Consider the following 17,855-nt stretch of genomic DNA (forward strand, 5'->3'; position numbering starts at 1 on the left):
GCAACAAAAAGTGACATGGGACACACGGCACAGACGGAAAAGAGGCTGTAGTGATTTACCGAAAGAAAAAAGAAGCAAAAAAGAAAACAAAACAAAACAAAAAACAATTGACTCGGCAGATATGTCATTTCATGTGCCACGCAGCACAATACAACCGTGTTCTTGAGTTTATACATACTGCCCGCACACAAATAAAAAAAGGAATTGTACTCTCCCACCAGCCCACACAAAATCCCTCACATTCCATGCGGCATCCGGCCTGCTCCTCCACTCCTCCTCTTGTGCAGTCCGTGGGACGCACAGCAATGAGGCCGGCACCGCGTGTGGGCAAAAAAAGCAAACAAAAAAGGGGGAAGCACGTCACTCGTGACGGTGTTTAGCAAGCGACCGTTTTTTTGGGGAAAAACACACAAACAGGAATGCTGATTACTTCAGCAGAGCACCAGCAATAAAAAGAAAACAGAAAAAAAAGAAAAAACAACAAAAAACAATAAAAAACAAAAAAAGGGAAAAAAAAAAGAAAAAAGAAAAATAAACAAAGAAAACGGAAAAACAGGAAAAAAAAATTAAAAGAAAAAAAACTTAAGAGACGCAAAAAAAAAAAAAAAAAAAGAAGTATCCTTGAAAAAGTTGAGTGAGTAGTGCTGGGGAGCTGCACAGTTGTTGTTCCACAAAAAGCCGCAATTACACTCCTTCCTCACGCCTCAGCAGAGAGCCGCGGTGCCCCACAGCCCCAGAAGCAGCAGCAACAACACCCGAGACACACACCCATGCACGGTGCTGTCACCAATTAGAGCCATGGACGCCAAATCGCTCAAATGCCCGTGCTCAAGCAAAATGTCATGGTCCGAGAGCGATGTGGCGTTGGACTCCGATGGGATCTTGGTTTCCCCAGGCGTTGTGCGCAAATAATCCTTTGCGGCATCACCGCCATCCAACACTTCATCATGGCCTTGAGCAGTTGCCGGGTCTGTGGCACCGTCCACGGACGCCACCTCAGTGCTGTGGGATGAGTCGGAGCCGCTGCTCGCACCCACGGCAGTGTGGGGATTTGTGTCCTTCCTCTCCTCGGGGTCAACGGTTTGTTCGTCGCTGGTGAGCGTGGCGGAATGGGACGACGACTCTTCCATGTCCTCTGAAGCATCAGATAGAGTGCTGTGCTGCGGCCGATCTTCAGTGGTTTTCCTCTGCGGAGTGGCGACAACCGCCTCTTCAGCCTGCTCCGTCATCGGCTGAACCACGCTGAGAGACGAGTGCTCCTGTTCACGTTCAAAGTGATCCTCAGTGGCAAGCACATCGGTTTCAGGTGCTTTTTGAGGACTGCCTTCTCCCGCTGTTGGAGCCAATGAGGACGCCGAGCCAACACTGCTGGATGCCACTTCTTCCACTTCCCCCTCGGCGGCTGAGGTGTACAAGCCAGTGAAATCAGCAGAAGTTGTCTGCCCGGAACCTGCTGAATACTTTTCATTTTTTGATTTTTCCGGTGATAATCCTTGATTTTGTGGTGATGGTGTGGTGTCTTTTTCAGAAGCTTGTCCCAAATGTCTGTTTTGAGGCGCACCTTCCGGGGCCGACACCTCCGCCTCCGGAGCAGCGGCCGCCTTCGTCTTCATTAGTGGGTTGAGCTCATCATCTTGCAATAAGCGGTTGTACAGCAGGACGTTGCTCACCGTCACATGAATGTTGTCCGAGCTGCTCTTGCCGTCCCCGCCAATGTAAAAGTGCGAGATGCTGTGGGAGCTCAACAGTTTTTGTGACCTGTCATAAAAGCTCTTATAGCCCTCGTAATCCTCATCTTCATAATCGAATTCGCGGTCGTATATCCTCTTTCCATTCACGTACACAAACAACCCATCATCACAATCCATTTGCAGTGCCACATGGTATTTCTTGTTTGCTTCCCATCCAGCATTCTCATCATGCGCCGGCAGCGTCAAACGACTGCCGTTGAAGATTATCCTCCACTTTTTGTCGTGGGTGTACGACAGACCAAAAAGCACCGTGCCTTGTGCATCTTTCATCCTCACACCCATCAAAGGGATGGAGCTGCTGCCTGTCTCCGGCACCTCGTGGATGGACACCGTCGCCACAAGAGTAAACTTGTCGTTCGCAAAGTGGTACGGCACAGTCTGCCCCATGTCGCCAACAGGCCACTTCGCCCACGCTCCGGGTCCTTTGAACGTCAATCCACCATCAGGAGCACTTTCCACTTCCCCGTGAACGGTTGCATTCACGCAGAGGTACTCGTCACTCCATGTGTTGTTAGTTGACTTGTTGGATAAGAGGCCAACCAGCCCCTTGGTGAGGGCTTCATCACACTCACTGCTCCAATTATTCTTTTCATTCCCGCAGCGGTACTCCTTCGCAATTTGCGCGTCCTTTTCCTTCCATGCAGCCAATACCTTCTTCATGTCCTCCAATTTCTCCGTCAATTCCACAAAAGCAATGTTGTACTTACCGTCCTCTGCAGCAGCGACCTCGTACGAGCAGTACAGTTTCTTCTCTTCCTTCTTTCCTTCCTCTTTAAATGGCTGCGCTTCGACCGTGGCATACAGCAGAGTGCTGGCGGAGACGTTCTCATTCTCAGCGGATATCGGCCCAACATCATAAATTCGCTGCATGTCCGTCAGCCACAGGTGAAGTCGGCCCGTTTCTTTTTTATCCTTCTCAGAATATACCGGCCGACTGACGAGGATGACTTTCTGTCCATCGATCATCGCGCTGACGAAGCCACCCTGCACGCCGTGCCCCACACGTGTACGTGAGTTGCCCCACACGCGTGAAAGAGTGTCGTATTCCTCCGTCCACAAATTCCCCATGGTGCTTGACCCGTAAACCCTGCGGCTGCCGTCATCACACGACGTCATCATTATAAGCTTTTTTTCCTTCCATTCAAGAACCGCAGGCTGGATGCATCCCTCATCACTCGTATCATTTGAAAACTCCCAGCCATAAGAAGTTTTTTTGGCGAGGATAACCAACGAAACAACCTTTCCATCATCCTTCAAGGCTTGAATAGGCAGCACGTAGCGACTCTCGTCCTCCATCCTAATGCCTGCGCCACCACCACCCAGAAATTGTTTGAAGGGTTTGGGGTTTGTGCTGTAATCCTTTAAAACGCCCTGAAGATTCGTAGTGCTTTGAATTCCCCACCTAAACTCCTTCTTTTTCTCATCGTCTGTGCCATACGAAACAACACCATTCGCCATCCTGGGCGCCCAATATTTACCATCAGTCACCTCCGTCAATGGAGTCGTTGACGTGCCATAACCCCCGACAAGAGCATTTGTTGCACCATCTATTTCATCCACAATGGTAGTTGGGGTCAGCAGGCGGTCAATTTTCACGTCGTAATGATCAAACACGATGGCAGTTCCATTTGTCCACTCCCCTCCATCAATTTCCATCGACCTTGCAGCAAGACTGACACACGATTTGTTATCCGTGGAGTTTGTGTAATGCGCTTCAACGGTGGCCACAACGACACCATTGACGTAAGCAAGAGAAGGTGCACGGAACGAGTCAAACGCCTGTACCAACAATTTGTTCTCTGCATCACTAAACGAATTCCCTCCTTCAAAGATGGTTCCATTCCTTGAATTGCCCTCCTTGCCGTAAGTGGCTTCACTGCTGCAGGAAGTCAACACGACGAGGAGCAGCACCGCAGAAGCAAACACGCGCCGGGACATGCTGGGCCTCTGCTGCTCACTTTCTCTTCCTTCCCTCCCTCCGCTGGATCCGGTCATGCGGCGACGACGGTTGTGTGTGCGGGGTGCCTTCACTGCTGCAACACGTGAGAGCATATAAATATGTGTGTGGGCGGTGTCTTGGTGTTGTTACTTTCAGAGCCTTCAAATTTCACAGTAGCGATTCGCGCTTGTTTTCCTTCTTTCCTAGCGTGTGTTCAAGAAGTGAAGGAGGAAAACAGCAACAGCGGCAATACATCAGACACTTCGGTGGAGAGTAGAGTGGCGCACCCACGCAGAGAGCGGAACAAAAGACAATCCGGAAGGAACGACATGGAGGAACATCGCCTACACACACAAAATGGGGATTCATGCATCGTGTCCGACTTTTCGCACCGAAATTGGTGGCGACGGACGGTCGCATATTTCTTTTTACCAAAAGAGCGGCATTCAATAGGAAACCCCACGCAAACGTAAAAATAGAATAACACCGTGCACAACAACAATGTTGCGCGTTTCGTGAGCTGCGTGCTGTCGGTGTGGTTCGGCGATCCCGAGGGGGTCGTGAGTGGGCGAGTCGCCCTGGTATCACCGTCTCTTTGGCTTCTGCGTCGAAATTTTATAATGCATGCGGCTTGTCACTTATTTATTAATTGTATTGGCGGACACGGGAGAAGGGTTCATGCCATTGTGTGGGCGAAGTGGGAGAGGAAAGAAAAACATCTCCACGTGGTGCATTCGGGCCCCCACGGAACCTTTTCTATTGCGTGAAGCGCAGGCTTCTTCATCTCGTCGGCCGTCAACTTTCATTCTTCTGCGTTAAACCCATCCCCCGAGAGATGTTGGGGCCCCACCCCCGCCAGCGGGACGCATCCCGTCGCCTCCAATCAGCATCGTGCGGGCTTTGCGCCGCCCAAACAAAGAAGGCGCACGAAGCAAAATTGTTTCGGCAAAACATGGGAACGGAACCACCGCTTTCCCACAATCAACGCGCCTCACACTCGTCGGGTCAGAAGGCCCTGAAGCCACACCCTCCGCAAAGACGCCAACCACGTGCTTCATATTTTCGTGGTTCCTTGTGGACGTTGACGTTGGCGTGACGTTACAGCGCACCCGCCATCGGGCCACGGTACGAACACAACTGGACGTGAGAAAAAAAAGAAACGCAACTGAGGCTGAGGGGGAAATAGTCGTGGGAGAGGGGCGAAAGAGAGGGAACACCATAAAAGAGCGCATCCAAAAAGCCCATGGGCGCCATTCAAGGCACGCTCGGTCCGGGCCAAAGACAAATTTGCCCAAACGGGGGCACAAGGAGCAGGGCAGCGCCAATTAATTGAAAGAGAAACAAAAGAAACGCGAACAGCGACGCCCCAATCGCGGCCATGCACTCCGCAAAGGGGCGCTTCATTCTCCCCCCCTCGCTCTCGCTCGCTCGGAACGACCGAGCCATCCCGCCCAGCCCATTCCGCGCCTCCCGGGGGATGGGGAAGGCGGCCGAGGGCTTCCCAACGCCACCTCCGTCAATTTAGTGGGCGGACAGGAGAACGGTGGCGACGGCGGCAGGGTACCACTTCTCCTTGCGACGGGTCTCCCTCGCGGCGTCGGCGCTGCCTTGAGGAAAGCCCGCGTTGCCCGCTGGTGCTTTGATGGGTGGGGAGCGCCAGACGCGCAGCAACACATTCCCTCGTTTGTTTTCCAGCCGTCGGCAATCGCGGTTGATGCGCCTCACGTCGCGACCGAACGACCTGCGATGCCAAATGCCCTGCAGTCTCCACGGCGGGCTCCCGGCGGGCACGCACATCATCGTACCGCTTTTCCTCCTCTCCTGGGGCATGTGTGCTGCCACTTGTCCGCCGCATGTAAGATGTTGTTCTCCAGAGCCTTGCAATTCTCCACCCAGTTGACTTCACCCTAAACACCCCCAAGTAACCTCACAAAATTTACCATCGCCTCATATACAGACATTTCGCCCAGTTGGTTCCATGCATCGCGCTTCATGCGCTTACGCGTCCACCATATGGACGGCGCCGCGCCCGTGCATGGACCACGCTCGGCCTGCCGCCGCAGAGCGTAGAAAAGAAGCTTCTGCTTGTCGCCAAGCCGTGTGGCTGCCTCAATGTCCCCAAACTCATGGTCGAAGAAAGGTGCTGCCTTGAAATAGTTCCCGGGAAACGCGCGGCCCATGTGAGCGAATCCCGTGCTGTGGCCGCATCTCGGCTGAGAGATGAGTCGAAGAAAAAAGGGCATGATGTGGAACACGCACGGGAACACAGACACCAGATTCCCCGCAAACCATTCGACGCCACCACACCTCTTTTTAGATTCCTTCAATTCTCTCCCTCCTCATTTAGGCGCCCCCGCGGCCTCCTCCCCGGCCACATGCAAGCGCATCCAACTTCGCACTGCACGCTCAGGTCCGGTCCCCATCTCCCCTCGGATTCCCAAGAAGTTGGGTTAGGCGCATCCATGCGCGTCGGGAATCCCTCTCTCTTCCTTTACCTCCCCTCCCACCCCCCTTGCCTCCCTCCTTTTATGCAAATAAACGCAAATACATATATATATAGGGGACAGGTGCGCACCAAGAGGGCGGTTTTATATAAGCAAACCGCTCAAAGCATGGCTGCACAACGTTCATGGTGTTGCCGCGGTGAGAGATCCACGGCCCAACGGGAGAGAAAAGAGAAAAAACAGTAGGCCCAATAACATCAGCGTCGTCTCAGTGTAACAAAACGCCGAATACTGCAGGACACCGGCAGATGATGCCACGGCAAACACCAAAATGAATGTTTCGCCCGTGCGCATCACAAAGCCAGCCAGAGGACGCAGCAAAGACATCATGCAGGAGGGTTCATGCTCCGGTTTCCCTTTGGTATCTGCAGCACTTATTTCCCCCGAATAGTGTGGACCTCACGTGGCGCCTGCTTCTTACCAGATCACCAAGCAAAAAATACTCGGCGGGCCCGTTCCTTGGCCCAGAGCAATTTGGTCGACGCACACCCGTCACACAACGACAACACCGCATTGTGGCAAAACCATTTCGCGCCATCGCACGCCAAACGCGGTCTGACAATTCAGGGGACCCCCAACGGCTGTCCAAGTAAACACCCGGGCCTAGATAGCGAGACACGGCGTCATGGAGTCGACGCTCCCTCCGCAGCAACGCGCAATGACGCAGGCGAAACAGGCTTGGAGCCGACAGAGCCACCGCCACTTCGACAGCAACGGTAGAAACACCACAGCAACCAGTACCCTCATTGCTCGCCAGACGAACAACAGCATCCGCTCCAACTGCGGTGCGCGCAAGAAAAACACACACGTGAAAAATGCGGCGCCTACATCGTGTTCGCATAAGACCCCGGAAGACCCCATCCACGTACGCACACACCACTTCCGTGGAAAATAATTTTGCGAATTCCACATCTGCGGCTCGCTCTGCGTCGATAATAATCCATGCAGACAAAACTGACCATGAAGTCGGGAGGAACGGCGAGCAGGTCGACTCCTCAACACCAACGGCCTTGGCGTCCGCAGAAATATCTGAGAACGACTGGGCCGTCCGCGCAACCTATGCCCTGCGCCTCCCTGCCAACGGTCGCAAAGATGTATACAACAGCGGCACAACGGCAACAACTGCGAAGCCAACAACGGCGTCGAACACCTCCGCGTCGTGAAGCTCACCACCGTCCCGCTCGCCACAAAAAAGACGCACCAGGACCCTTCTCAGGCCAAATCCCGCCTTCATTCCCCTCCGCTTCAACAGCGGTGCGTGTTCGCCAGGCAGCCCACACAGACGCAAGCAGAAAGGCAAAGAAGACAACAACAGCATCCCAAGGCCTAATAACGCAGCAAAAAAGGCCAACACACACTCGCACGCGGAGGCTGGTGCAATTCCCAACCCTGTGGAAATAAGGCCTTGTAGCGACGGGCACAAAACTTCTTTCGGGGACCGCCAACATCGGATCCACATTGTCCACGCGCTCTCAAAATTCCACGGTTGTGCGTCAACGGCATCTGTTCAATCCTCCCGTGACAGTCCGGATGCACATGGTACACCGATGACTTGAATTCGGTCACCACTGGCGTTTCTATTGCCGCATTTCCCGCGGCATTGCGCCGCTCCATCTCCCTAATACGCTGACAACGCTGCTCAAGGGAATGATGCATCATTCTCCTCGAAACCTCATCTCGGGAATAGAACCAGTACATGTTCTCGGCGTAGGTCTGAATAGCGGCAGCCAGTTCTCACACCAAAAGAAGCTTGTGATCCACCTTCCTCGTCGTTAGCGAATCATTACGAAGATGTCGAAAGGCACCTCGAACTTCCTCCGCCACCATTCCCCGCCAGGAGCGTCATGGAAAGCGGTTTCCCCTTTGAAGAAGGGCACGGTAGAGACGCAGCCTCCCTTGTCGCCTGCATACATCCACAGACAGTTCCACCGCACAGAATACGTGCCTGTATTTTATACGCATATATGTATGTATGTTTTCTTTGGAGGAAGTGGAGAGTCCAACAGCACGCCGCAACTCCCCTCCACGTCAAGGCGGATCACGCAGCAGGGAAACCAGCTCACATAGAAGAAGTAAAGAAAATGCCCCACCTCAAAACCCCAAACAAAAAGAAAGAAAAAGGAAGGACAATACACGCACACAAATATACATGCGCATATTAGAGTGGCCAACCGTTCCACACCAAAAGCAAAGACGAAGCCCCACCTCGTCCTATAAAACACCCCTTCCCCTAAAGACGCTCATAGACTACATTGCAGAAAAATTAACAACAACAACAAAAATGGTTATCCGTGCCTGGATGAGGCCGCGTTAAATATTCAAAGAAATATCAAAAAAAAACCGATGGAAGGTGACAGTTTGGCTTACTGCACCGTCCGGCATCCCCACACACTTGAGAGAGGGCGGATCCAACACCCATACACAAGTCAAAAACCCAAAAAAGAAAAAAAAAGAAAAAAACCGCAACAAATCAACACGCGCTCTCTTACAAAAATAATAATCCAACAATCGTTAAAAAAACAAAGCAGTTAATTAATGCACTTTATCATCTGCTCAGCCTCATCGTGACGCACATTCTTCCTACGTTTTTCAAAGTAAAAGAAATTGTAAAAAAAAAAAAAAACGATTTTCCCCATTGTAATGACGCAGTTTTAACAAATTAATATTCAATTTCACAACGACACGTTTCTCCCTTTCCTTCCTTTTTTTCCCACAGCCGTGTCGCCGCCAGTGTGAATAGGGAAAAGAGAAGATGCTGGTGGGAAAAAGGGCACACCGCCTACACGCGCGCAGCCTTAAACTGAGAGGGAGAAACAAACAAAAATAAAGAATGGCGAAGCCAAATCATGTCTTTTGATCCGCTCTTTCCGCATGATGCTTCCTTTCTCCCACAGAAACTGCACTACCCACACCTCTTCTTTTTTAATTTAAAAATCGTGGGCAAACAGGCAGGAACTGCAAGAGACACGTGAATACACATGCAAGGCGGCAAAGAGGCGTAAGTAATAATTAATGAAAAAATAATAATTAAAACACATCTCCGTCATCGTACACGGTGCTTCCTTGGTTCTTTATCACCGTGGGGACCTCAAAGCTTTCGTATCCAGGTGGAACATTCATGAGCACCTCATCACCAAACGTTGCATCCAGCATCAGGCCGTTATTATTGTGGATTCGATCATTCCTGTCAATTGCATACAAGGGATTGTCGTTCATCTCCCGCAATACCATGTGCACCACCCACTTCGATTCATCGTAAACACCGCGGCAACGGTAGAAGCAGACGGTGATTAGCGCAGCGGCAGCAATAACCGGCAGCAATACTGCAAGCAAGACAAAATACCAATTCTTCTGCAGCCACGGGACCACTACAGCCGGTGGAAGTGTCGTAGTGCTGACGACGTACCCTTTTTGAGCCTCACAGACGACGCCAAATGAAAGGTAAGGCGTGTCGATGTGGTCTTTAGGCGCAGGGTACCAATCATACCACGTTGCGTTCTCACTGTTATCCGTCGTATTCAGACGAAGCATTAAGAACGTCTTGCCGTGAAAAGGGTAATGGTAGGGCCAATAAGCCTTGTACCCGTTCATTGGTCCTACGCCAACAAGCGTATACAGTGTGCCCCTGAAAAAAGCAACACCAAGACCATCATCCGAGGAGTCGGCAAACGCACCTTGATTCCACTTGAAGATGCAGTTTAACGTTGCCCACTTCAAACCTCGTCCACACCTTTTTTTGGGGTCTGTTGTTGAAGTCGCTGCGTGGTCGGCGTCTCCACCCAGGTACGCATAACTTGTGTCGTAATTAGGGACTACGGTCTTTCTCAACTCATCCGCGATGGCCACATGTGCAGCAGGTGTTTGATCCGCAGAAAGGACGCCTCCACCCAAATGACAGACGTCATCAGAGCTAAAATAGCTCACGTCACCGGCATAATTTTGAAAAAAAATCGGATTGGAGTAGTGGAAATACTTCACAATCTCAATAACCACGTTTCCTTTCTCCTCCTCCCCTGCAGCGGTAAAGGAGGGATGGCTGCCCAGGTACTGCATCAGGAGGAACAGCACCATCCACCGGACTGCGTTCCTTGTTGCGGAGCGCGTTCGCATGCACATTAACTCAACTTCCATAATATTACCCGTCGTGTGGGAGAGCGTGTGAGTCCTCTATTTTCGCGTGGCAGAGACAAAATAAAGGGAGAGACGCCACAACGGTGCAAAAAGAGTGCTCTAGCGGTGCAGGAACACTCTGTCAAACGATCAAATGTCTTGAGAGAGTCGGGCAGAATGACACGCAAGAAAAAATCCCTGTGGCCTTGTGAAAGGGGATGGCCCCGGCCCTCAAAGATTCACATATGCATACGAGAGGTAATTACTGTGCACGCAAAAAAGAACGCAATAATTCAATTCCCCCAACAACAACAAAAAGGGATCCCCATGAGTCCAACACACGGGCCCACAGTGGCCAGCACCGTCCGCACCGATAACCCATCGTAACAGCGCATGTGCAAAAGGAAAAAAGCGCAGCACGACCCCGCACACGGAATAACTTGAGCAAAAACAAAGGTGCGAGCGCATCGAACACCGACAATATAAATGAATAAATGAATAAAAAAAGGAATATCCACCTGGACTGCTGGCCGTATCCTAAATTTATCATTAGAAATCAAACAAAACGGAAAAGAAGAGGGGTGAATGGAAAAACTGTGGATCCGTCAAATCATAAAATTTTCCACCACATATGTAAATATATATATATTCGGAAAGCCGCTCCCGTGACGTAGAGCAGTGTATTCGGATTGGGGACATTTATTACCCACGAGGTGAAAGAATTTGGGATCCTCCAGCCACAAGACCCCGCCGCTCCCCTTCGCAAGTTCCACCCCTTCGCTAATTCCTCAAGTGTGAAAACACGACCGCGTGATATGCCGTCTGCGGGGGTTTCCGCAGACAGTACTTGAGCAAAGGATGCCTTTATTCCGCGAGGGTCCGAAAAACCCATATATCCGTTTCAGCTCCCGCGTCGTGGCGTGTGGTTTCGAGCCGCCCTTATTCGCAGCTCCTTGCAGCGAAGTATTGCTCATCCAAACGTCGACGGTGCGTGGCAGGATGGCGGAAAAAGCCATTAGGGCCAAGCGTACCGCGCGTGCCTCGGCCTGCATGATGCGAAAAGGCATCTTATTCCATTTTCCTCCGGCAATTTTGACGTTGCTTGAATCTGGAATGAAAACGGCTCCCCATCCATGGAGCGATGCGTCCCTGATGATGGCGGCCGACGCCTTTTCCGTGGGCTCGATGATTCGCTTACGGTTGTATCCTCGATGATGTGTCGCAGTCTCTCGCCCAAGCCAACCGCTGCCGGCGGAATTTTCACCGGGGATGTCTCCTGCACAATCCCCCGGTCAAGTGCGGATAATCGTCGTCGCACTGCCTTGATGAGAAAGCAGTAGACACATAAACACGTGCCCAAAATGGCCGCCGCATACTAAAAGCGTGACGCCACAACCTCCATTTCCGCGATGGTTAAAGAATTGAGCGCCGGCATGGCGCATGCAGACCGGACAAACTTGTCGCTCAGGGATACCGCACGGTGAGTGTGATCAAACTGCACCCCAGGAAGGTGTACTGCGCAGCACCCGATTCGCGGTCCTCCCCCATCGTGGCGCGACGGCCGTCCGCATTACGAAGCACTTGGGCTTCCCACCGTGTCACATCGCCTATCGACCCTGCAATGCGTATATTATCGATCCATACTTCGACACGCACCAATGGAGGTGCAGCCCAGAGGGGGCGAACCACCGTCGTCACCACCGCAATCGCCGAAGTAATAATAATCTGGAGAATTTGTGGGCCGGCCTTGTGTGCCATTGGGAGCCGTGTCAGCTCCACCAGCGTGCCGTCCTCCACGCGGCATCAAAATAGATGCCGAGTCTCCCGCGGTAAAGGGACTTGCAAAAAGGACGCCTTTAAGTCCAGGCAGGAAGCGGCCTCAGCCATCACAGGCGGCAAATAATGGGAAATGTGTAGAAGAGGAACATTAGCCTCGTAAGCGTCGTCTCTGTCCCTGTCGCGTGGCCACGCGATCCATCGTCGTCGCAAACCGGTGGTTTTCTCCTCTACAACTGAGAAAGGTATTATCTATCCGCCTGTTCTTGCAGAAAAAGCGTCCTCGATTATTCCCGCTTCCTTCAGCAATCGCGCGTCGGCGACTGGAATCCTCCGTGAGCTTTCGCGCGCCTTGCCGGAGGAGGGCAGAGGGAAAGGGGACCGCCCGACGAGTCCCCATACTTGCATGAGTCTCTCCAGGGTGGCCGGGTGCAACCGGCTCTGGATCCACTCCAGATTCAACACGGGCACGTTGACTTGTTGCTGCGGCGGGATGGTTCGTGCATCTTGTGGAGTGGCCGGACGCGTCTTTGGCTCGCGTCGCGTTATTGTAGCAGCGCAATGATAAAAAGCATGAAAAACGCTTCTCTCCTTTCAACCAGAGTTGATGCCCTTCGCATTTTTCCCTTCACATCAATGCGAGCAGCGACGACACCTGGGTCAGCACAGTGGTGTATCTCCCCAAATATCAAACAGTATTCTGGGGAAGGTCGAACGGGTCAACGTGCATCGCCAACAGCGAGATCACGTGTGGGTCAAAATTGCATGTCTCCACGATTGGGGCTGCGTGCCTCAACGCACCCTGCTTTGTGGAGTGCGCCGTGGCATTCCAAGAAACCAGAGATCGCTCCACGTGAGCAGTCGTCAGATTCGTAAGCTTTCGTTGCGTCGAAGTGTCCTGCATAACGTTATAGTGTCGGACGCGTCCTGCCCTCCTCGTATCCTGACGAACCGCAAAGCTTGGCGGGAGTCCGCCCTCGCCGTCATTGACGCCACGGACCAATCCAAAATTATGCTCCAGCGTGAAATTGTTGGGGGTTAAGGCTGCAATCTCGGAACGACAACTCGCCGTTATCCACGCAGGTCGAAAAGCAACACGTTGCTTCCAGTCAGTCCGGCTGTGGATATATCCATCCACCCATTCCCTTGTCAAGGGGCGCGCCTTTTTCCTCTCCAATCGCGCCGCAACCCCTTGTAACCCCAGAATCACCATGTCCAGCGGGGTTCGATCCATTCGCAACACGGACCGCAGCATCCTGGCGTGCCGCACTCTGGACTATGGCGCCGCATCTAATATTGCCGCCAAAAGGGCGCGCAGCCCTCCTCGTTGATCGGCTGTTCGCGCGTGCGGCATAAGGTTGTGAATTGCCCCGCCAGAGGCCTTCTCTGCTACCACACTGACAGCGCACACATTTCTCGAGTCGCCTCTTTCGCTCTCCTCATACGGGTGCTCCAAAGCGGGGATGTCGGTGCTTCGTCGTACCACAGTCGAGCGTCGTTAGCGGATAAGCTCCATTGCCCTTCCCGACGATTGCGTCGGGCGATTTCAGAGGTCGGGCGGAGTGTCGGCGGCGCGGTGCGCTGCCTGTGAGGATTGGTGGGAGGTGGCGGATTGGATGGGGGCTGCCGTAGTCCGCCGCCCACCAGCAGCCCCTCTGCCGTTTTTTGAAGGGCGCCTGTATTGTGAGTAATTCCCTCTCGGAAGCGCGTTGTAATTAGACGCCTCTTGTCCATAAATACGACACAATCGGCATCGCAACAGTCTTTGTTCTTCTTGTTGTTGTTGGGTAGCTCGCCGTTACACGAGAGGCAGGGCTGCCTTCGCGAAGGTGTCAGCCACATGAACAGCCATGTGAAGGCGGTCGCGAAGTTTGGAGAGCGTGATGCTGGGGTCGGATGCCATCATGATCCGCATCCGGAAGGTCTGCAGTAGGGTCCTGCCAAAATCCATGAGCTGATCGGTGGGATCCCGATCTATCTCGAGTGCGCGCCTGCACAACACCAAACCGTCGAAGACAAGTTGAACCCAAGACTTCACTTAGTGCCAATAATAACCGTATTCGCATCGGAGGTCGACGAGGACTCCGGAGACGCCCTCATTTCATACACGCGGGACCCAAGTGTCGACGCCGAATGCAAGAAAATGCAGTACCTGATCCTCTGCACCGGAATCATCTTCCAAGGGGGAAGTGCGGGAGGGCAAAGGCATCGAGTGAGGGAGATGTGTTCTCCCCACATCGCCCTGAGACTTATGGGTGTTGACCCGCCATCTCTCCCGTGAGATTGCGTTGAGGAAACGTGGATTCTGGCACGTCACCAGCCATCAAACGCTCGTGGTGGGGCGGTGTCGATGCGCCAACTTCGGCCCGTGTGCGGGTGCATCTGGGGGCCCTCTCCTGGAAGAGGGAACTCCTCGCTGTCCGGGCGTATCGGCACCACAAAGCTGCAAGCCGCGCTTCCAAGGCACTGATGCGTGCCTCTCGTTCCTGGAGTTGTGCCTGGGGTTGGGCAGGGGCTGTCTCCAAATGGCGTTCGCGCCCCGCAAGCACCGATTCTCGTTGCGCAAGAAGACCGTCCACCACCGCAGTGTTGGACGCACGTGCCGAAAAGTAGTTATTCGATTCCTCCATCTGATTTTAAAGCTAAGCATTCCGATTCTGCAAGTCCGCGACGGTGACGGCGTAGTCCGAGTTTTATCTCTGCATTTCCGCAATGATCAGCCATTGTTAAACCCTCAACTCACGGGCTGCCTCCAAATGATGGACAAGAGAAATTGGGTCTCAAAATTTGGTGCTTGAGGCGCCCGGAGATCCGCAATGTGCCCCGTAAGGATTGGATACCTCCCGGTGCTTTGCGATGTTTCCTGAAATCAATCGTAAACCATTTATGGTAGCACTGACAGTCACCATTGATTCCGACTGTCCCTTTTCATCCATTTAGGCAAGTTGCACCTGTATATCGTTATGTTGGCGTGCCACATTCGCCATGCAATTACCGATAAGGCTCCATTCAGTTGCCCTATAAAAGGAATCCATGTCATTTCTTCAAAGCAGATTGAGAAATTGCGGTATTGCTGTAAAAATAAAAAAATAATAATTCCATATTACAGCTATTGGTTCCCTGATTCCTTAAATCGCCCTCTTTTAAAGATTCATAAGATAGAAAGAAATCGCAAGGAGCTATTTTCTTCATATCAATATATATATATATATATATATATATATATATTGATTTAGGTAGTCGTTTTTCGCGTGAACAATCGCTTCACAGGCTCCTAAAAATAAAATTAAGAACAGCTCCCCAAAATGATACAAGTATTTTATTGCCCCTCTTCTTCCTGGCTCCTACTCCTGAAAGTAGCGTTTCTTTTGTCGCAGGGTTAAGCTGTTCCACTCCCTCGGTGCAATTGCCAGCCAATCCGTTTCTTCAAGCGGACCCACCGACGCTTCCAGTTGCCGCTGTCCCTCGCGTAAAAAACAAAGGTATGCAGTTGATTCCCAGGTGGCATCGGTGTTTTCTTCCTCCTCTTTACCAGTTAATTTTGAGAATGTCTGATGATTATAATTGATCGTCTGCCCTGCGGCAGTCTCGCGCCTAATTTTTTCTGCATACGCCTCGTATCGCTCTTTTCCGGAGGGTGGGAGGATCTCCCATGCTCCGAGGAGATCGGCGATAAAACCTATCCGTGAAATTTCTGACATCAAAGTGGGAGATGCATGGAGACGCGCCATGGCAAAGACGGAAAATCCACTAACTTGTTTTGTAGGGATATGGAAGGCGTTGAACGCGGCACGAGGGGGAAGTTTCAACTCCATACCACCCAGAAGATCGGTATTTACCAAATATTTTAGCTGTTCATTGGTAGAGCGAAGTACACTCTTCCGAAGTTTTTTCCTGCAGTTGTCTTCCATAATCATAAAGCGCCTTACCTTGGCCTCTTGAGCGGCAATCCGTTTCGCCCAAAGTCGCTGCGCACCGCTCATTGCTCGGAGGAAAACGTGGAGCTCATTAACCGCCTGGCGGCCTCCTGTCAAGCTGTGCATCAGGGGTTTACAAACCCTTTCCGACTCATAAAAAAAAAAAAACAGAAACAAAGAAACAAGCATCATGATCCAATAGGGAATAATAAACTCAATCAGAGATATATCTTTATATAGTGCCATATAAAAAGCCTACCAACGTTAGTAGTCTGAATGCTCCTGTTCTTACCACCTTTAAAGAAGATGACATTTAGGTGGAAACGATCCACTCTCCTGTTGTTATTGAAGGATGGAATCATACAAATACACACACACACAGAGAAAGAGAGAGAGAGAGAGAGAGAGAGAGAGAGAGAGAGAGACCCAAAACAACTTACAATCAAGCATCGCGTTCACGTTTTCGCACCACATTGTACACATTGGAGGAATCCCTTTCTTGAACTGTCTCTTTCGGTAACCACAATTTCAATGCCGCCATGTCATTTTCACTGATCCACTGCTGTTCGGTGGGGAACCAGGCTCGTGTTCCTGCCTGTGAACCCGCTGGAGCGCGGAACTCCCTACGTGTGTTGCTTTCCCTTTTGGGGTAATGATACTCGTTTTTTGTTCGCCGATGCCATTCACCAAATCCGGCCCGCTGTGCCACCGAGAGACGCTGACAAATGTCAGACTGCATGGGCGACGTGTATCGTATGACATTGAATGCGAGATCTTTGTGGCCACCTGCTGCTGCTACTGCCGCTGTTGCCGCATCCACGGAGGAGGTCTGTTCTTTAGAAAGTTTATCCAGGAGGTTTCCAAGAGCGGCTTTGGTGTCCAACTTTCCACTCAAAGCAGAATTGGCCTGGTGTTCATTCTTCACGACATTGCTATTATACAGCGCGGACTCACGGCTTAACTCAGCGTGAAGGCCTTGAAAGAAAAGCAGCGCGGACTTTGACGGTGTATGAAGCAACTTTTCCTTTCGAACAACATCCAGATACATGCTTGCTCGGTGAGGTGGAAGGCCTTCAATCATTTTTACACAGCTCTGAAGGATTGCACAGAAACCAGATACCTCTGATCTTGAAAATTCTTCCTTCATCTTATCCTTCGTCGCGTTGCCTGAATGCGATATCGTATGAACATTATTATCAACGCTATGATGCACCTTTTCAGAGTCCATCTTATTCATCTCCTTTCCGCTAATGCAACTCAACAGTTTTTCTCCATAAGTTGATGGAAACAGCCTTTTCCCTCCCCAACGCTTCACCGCCCGGAGCACCTTTTCCCGTAATGCCTCGTCTGCTGTGGAATAGTTTACAAACAAGGAGGGTGCAATTCGCCAGAACTCCTCTAATACCGTCGCAATACATGCCTCATCCTGCGTTGCAGCCATCGCATCGATAAGACAAATAACAGGAAAGGAATTGGGTATTTGACCATGTGTTAGCCGATTACCAATCGCCACCGCAATTCTCACAGGTTGCACACCCTCGCCACACGCACTCTGCAGCGCTGTTATGGTCGCCATAATTTGCTCCTTTGACTGTTTCTGAAGGGCGTCTAGTTTTGCCTGAAACGCGTCCATAAGACAAGAAAAATAAAAAAATGGACGCTTGCAGAATTAAAAAAAAAAGAAAAGGAAGGAGTTCTTCAAAGTTTGTTGCCAATGCAGTCATTCCTGTACTTGTTTAAAGCTCCAGGTTGAGATTATGCCGGGATTCGGGACGCCACAGCCCCTGAAAAAAGAAACCAATCTTGGTTGCAAAACCACAAAACTGCCAGCTACCATCCATCATTCATCGTCTCATTT

General features: G+C 51.5%; 5 protein-coding genes and 1 pseudogene across 5 annotated transcripts, besides 15 other annotated features; all 6 read right to left on the reverse strand.

Annotated features, from left to right (window-relative positions):
• Nucleotides 1–15,125: part of a sequence feature (areas not merged during assembly with more than two copies in the genome that could not be assigned to a particular haplotype) that runs on past the window's edge.
• Nucleotides 79–102: a microsatellite.
• Nucleotides 451–615: a sequence feature (A-rich).
• Nucleotides 705–3,803, reverse strand: Tc00.1047053508637.10 (trans-sialidase, putative; the record flags this gene model as incomplete). Its single annotated transcript, XM_810141.1, has 1 exon — nucleotides 705–3,803. The coding sequence occupies one exon, from the start codon at nucleotides 3,801–3,803 to the stop codon at nucleotides 705–707; it is 3,099 nt and encodes a 1,032-aa protein (XP_815234.1).
• Tc00.1047053508637.19 (hypothetical protein, conserved) lies at nucleotides 5,598–5,870 on the reverse strand (the record flags this gene model as incomplete). Its single annotated transcript, XM_810157.1, has 1 exon — nucleotides 5,598–5,870. The coding sequence occupies one exon, from the start codon at nucleotides 5,868–5,870 to the stop codon at nucleotides 5,598–5,600; it is 273 nt and encodes a 90-aa protein (XP_815250.1).
• Nucleotides 6,167–6,216: a sequence feature (CT-rich).
• Nucleotides 7,521–8,156, reverse strand: Tc00.1047053508637.30 (annotated as a pseudogene).
• Nucleotides 9,198–9,227: a sequence feature (AT_rich).
• On the reverse strand, nucleotides 9,222–10,325 carry Tc00.1047053508637.40 (hypothetical protein, conserved; the record flags this gene model as incomplete). The annotated part of the gene is made up of 1 exon (XM_810142.1): nucleotides 9,222–10,325. The coding sequence occupies one exon, from the start codon at nucleotides 10,323–10,325 to the stop codon at nucleotides 9,222–9,224; it is 1,104 nt and encodes a 367-aa protein (XP_815235.1).
• Nucleotides 10,786–15,356: a mobile genetic element.
• Nucleotides 11,000–11,058: a mobile genetic element.
• Nucleotides 15,126–15,691: a sequence feature (haploid, non-Esmeraldo-like haplotype).
• Nucleotides 15,157–15,178: a sequence feature (AT_rich).
• Nucleotides 15,159–15,292: a mobile genetic element.
• Nucleotides 15,277–15,308: a microsatellite.
• Nucleotides 15,425–16,243, reverse strand: Tc00.1047053508637.63 (hypothetical protein, conserved; the record flags this gene model as incomplete). Its single annotated transcript, XM_810152.1, has 1 exon — nucleotides 15,425–16,243. One exon carries the CDS (start codon nucleotides 16,241–16,243, stop codon nucleotides 15,425–15,427), a length of 819 nt encoding a protein of 272 aa, XP_815245.1.
• Nucleotides 15,692–16,905: a sequence feature (heterozygous, non-Esmeraldo-like haplotype).
• Nucleotides 16,378–16,422: a microsatellite.
• On the reverse strand, nucleotides 16,440–17,630 carry Tc00.1047053508637.66 (hypothetical protein, conserved; the record flags this gene model as incomplete). The annotated part of the gene is made up of 1 exon (XM_810153.1): nucleotides 16,440–17,630. The coding sequence occupies one exon, from the start codon at nucleotides 17,628–17,630 to the stop codon at nucleotides 16,440–16,442; it is 1,191 nt and encodes a 396-aa protein (XP_815246.1).
• Nucleotides 16,906–17,047: a sequence feature (areas merged during assembly that could not be assigned to a particular haplotype. This can correspond to areas where the two haplotypes were merged or to regions with more than two copies in the genome that were merged during assembly.).
• Nucleotides 17,048–17,855: part of a sequence feature (heterozygous, non-Esmeraldo-like haplotype) that runs on past the window's edge.

The sequence above is a fragment of the Trypanosoma cruzi genome, genomic scaffold (genome assembly GCF_000209065.1).
Source record: "Trypanosoma cruzi strain CL Brener 1047053516981 genomic scaffold, whole genome shotgun sequence".
Classification (NCBI taxonomy): domain Eukaryota; phylum Euglenozoa; class Kinetoplastea; order Trypanosomatida; family Trypanosomatidae; genus Trypanosoma; species Trypanosoma cruzi.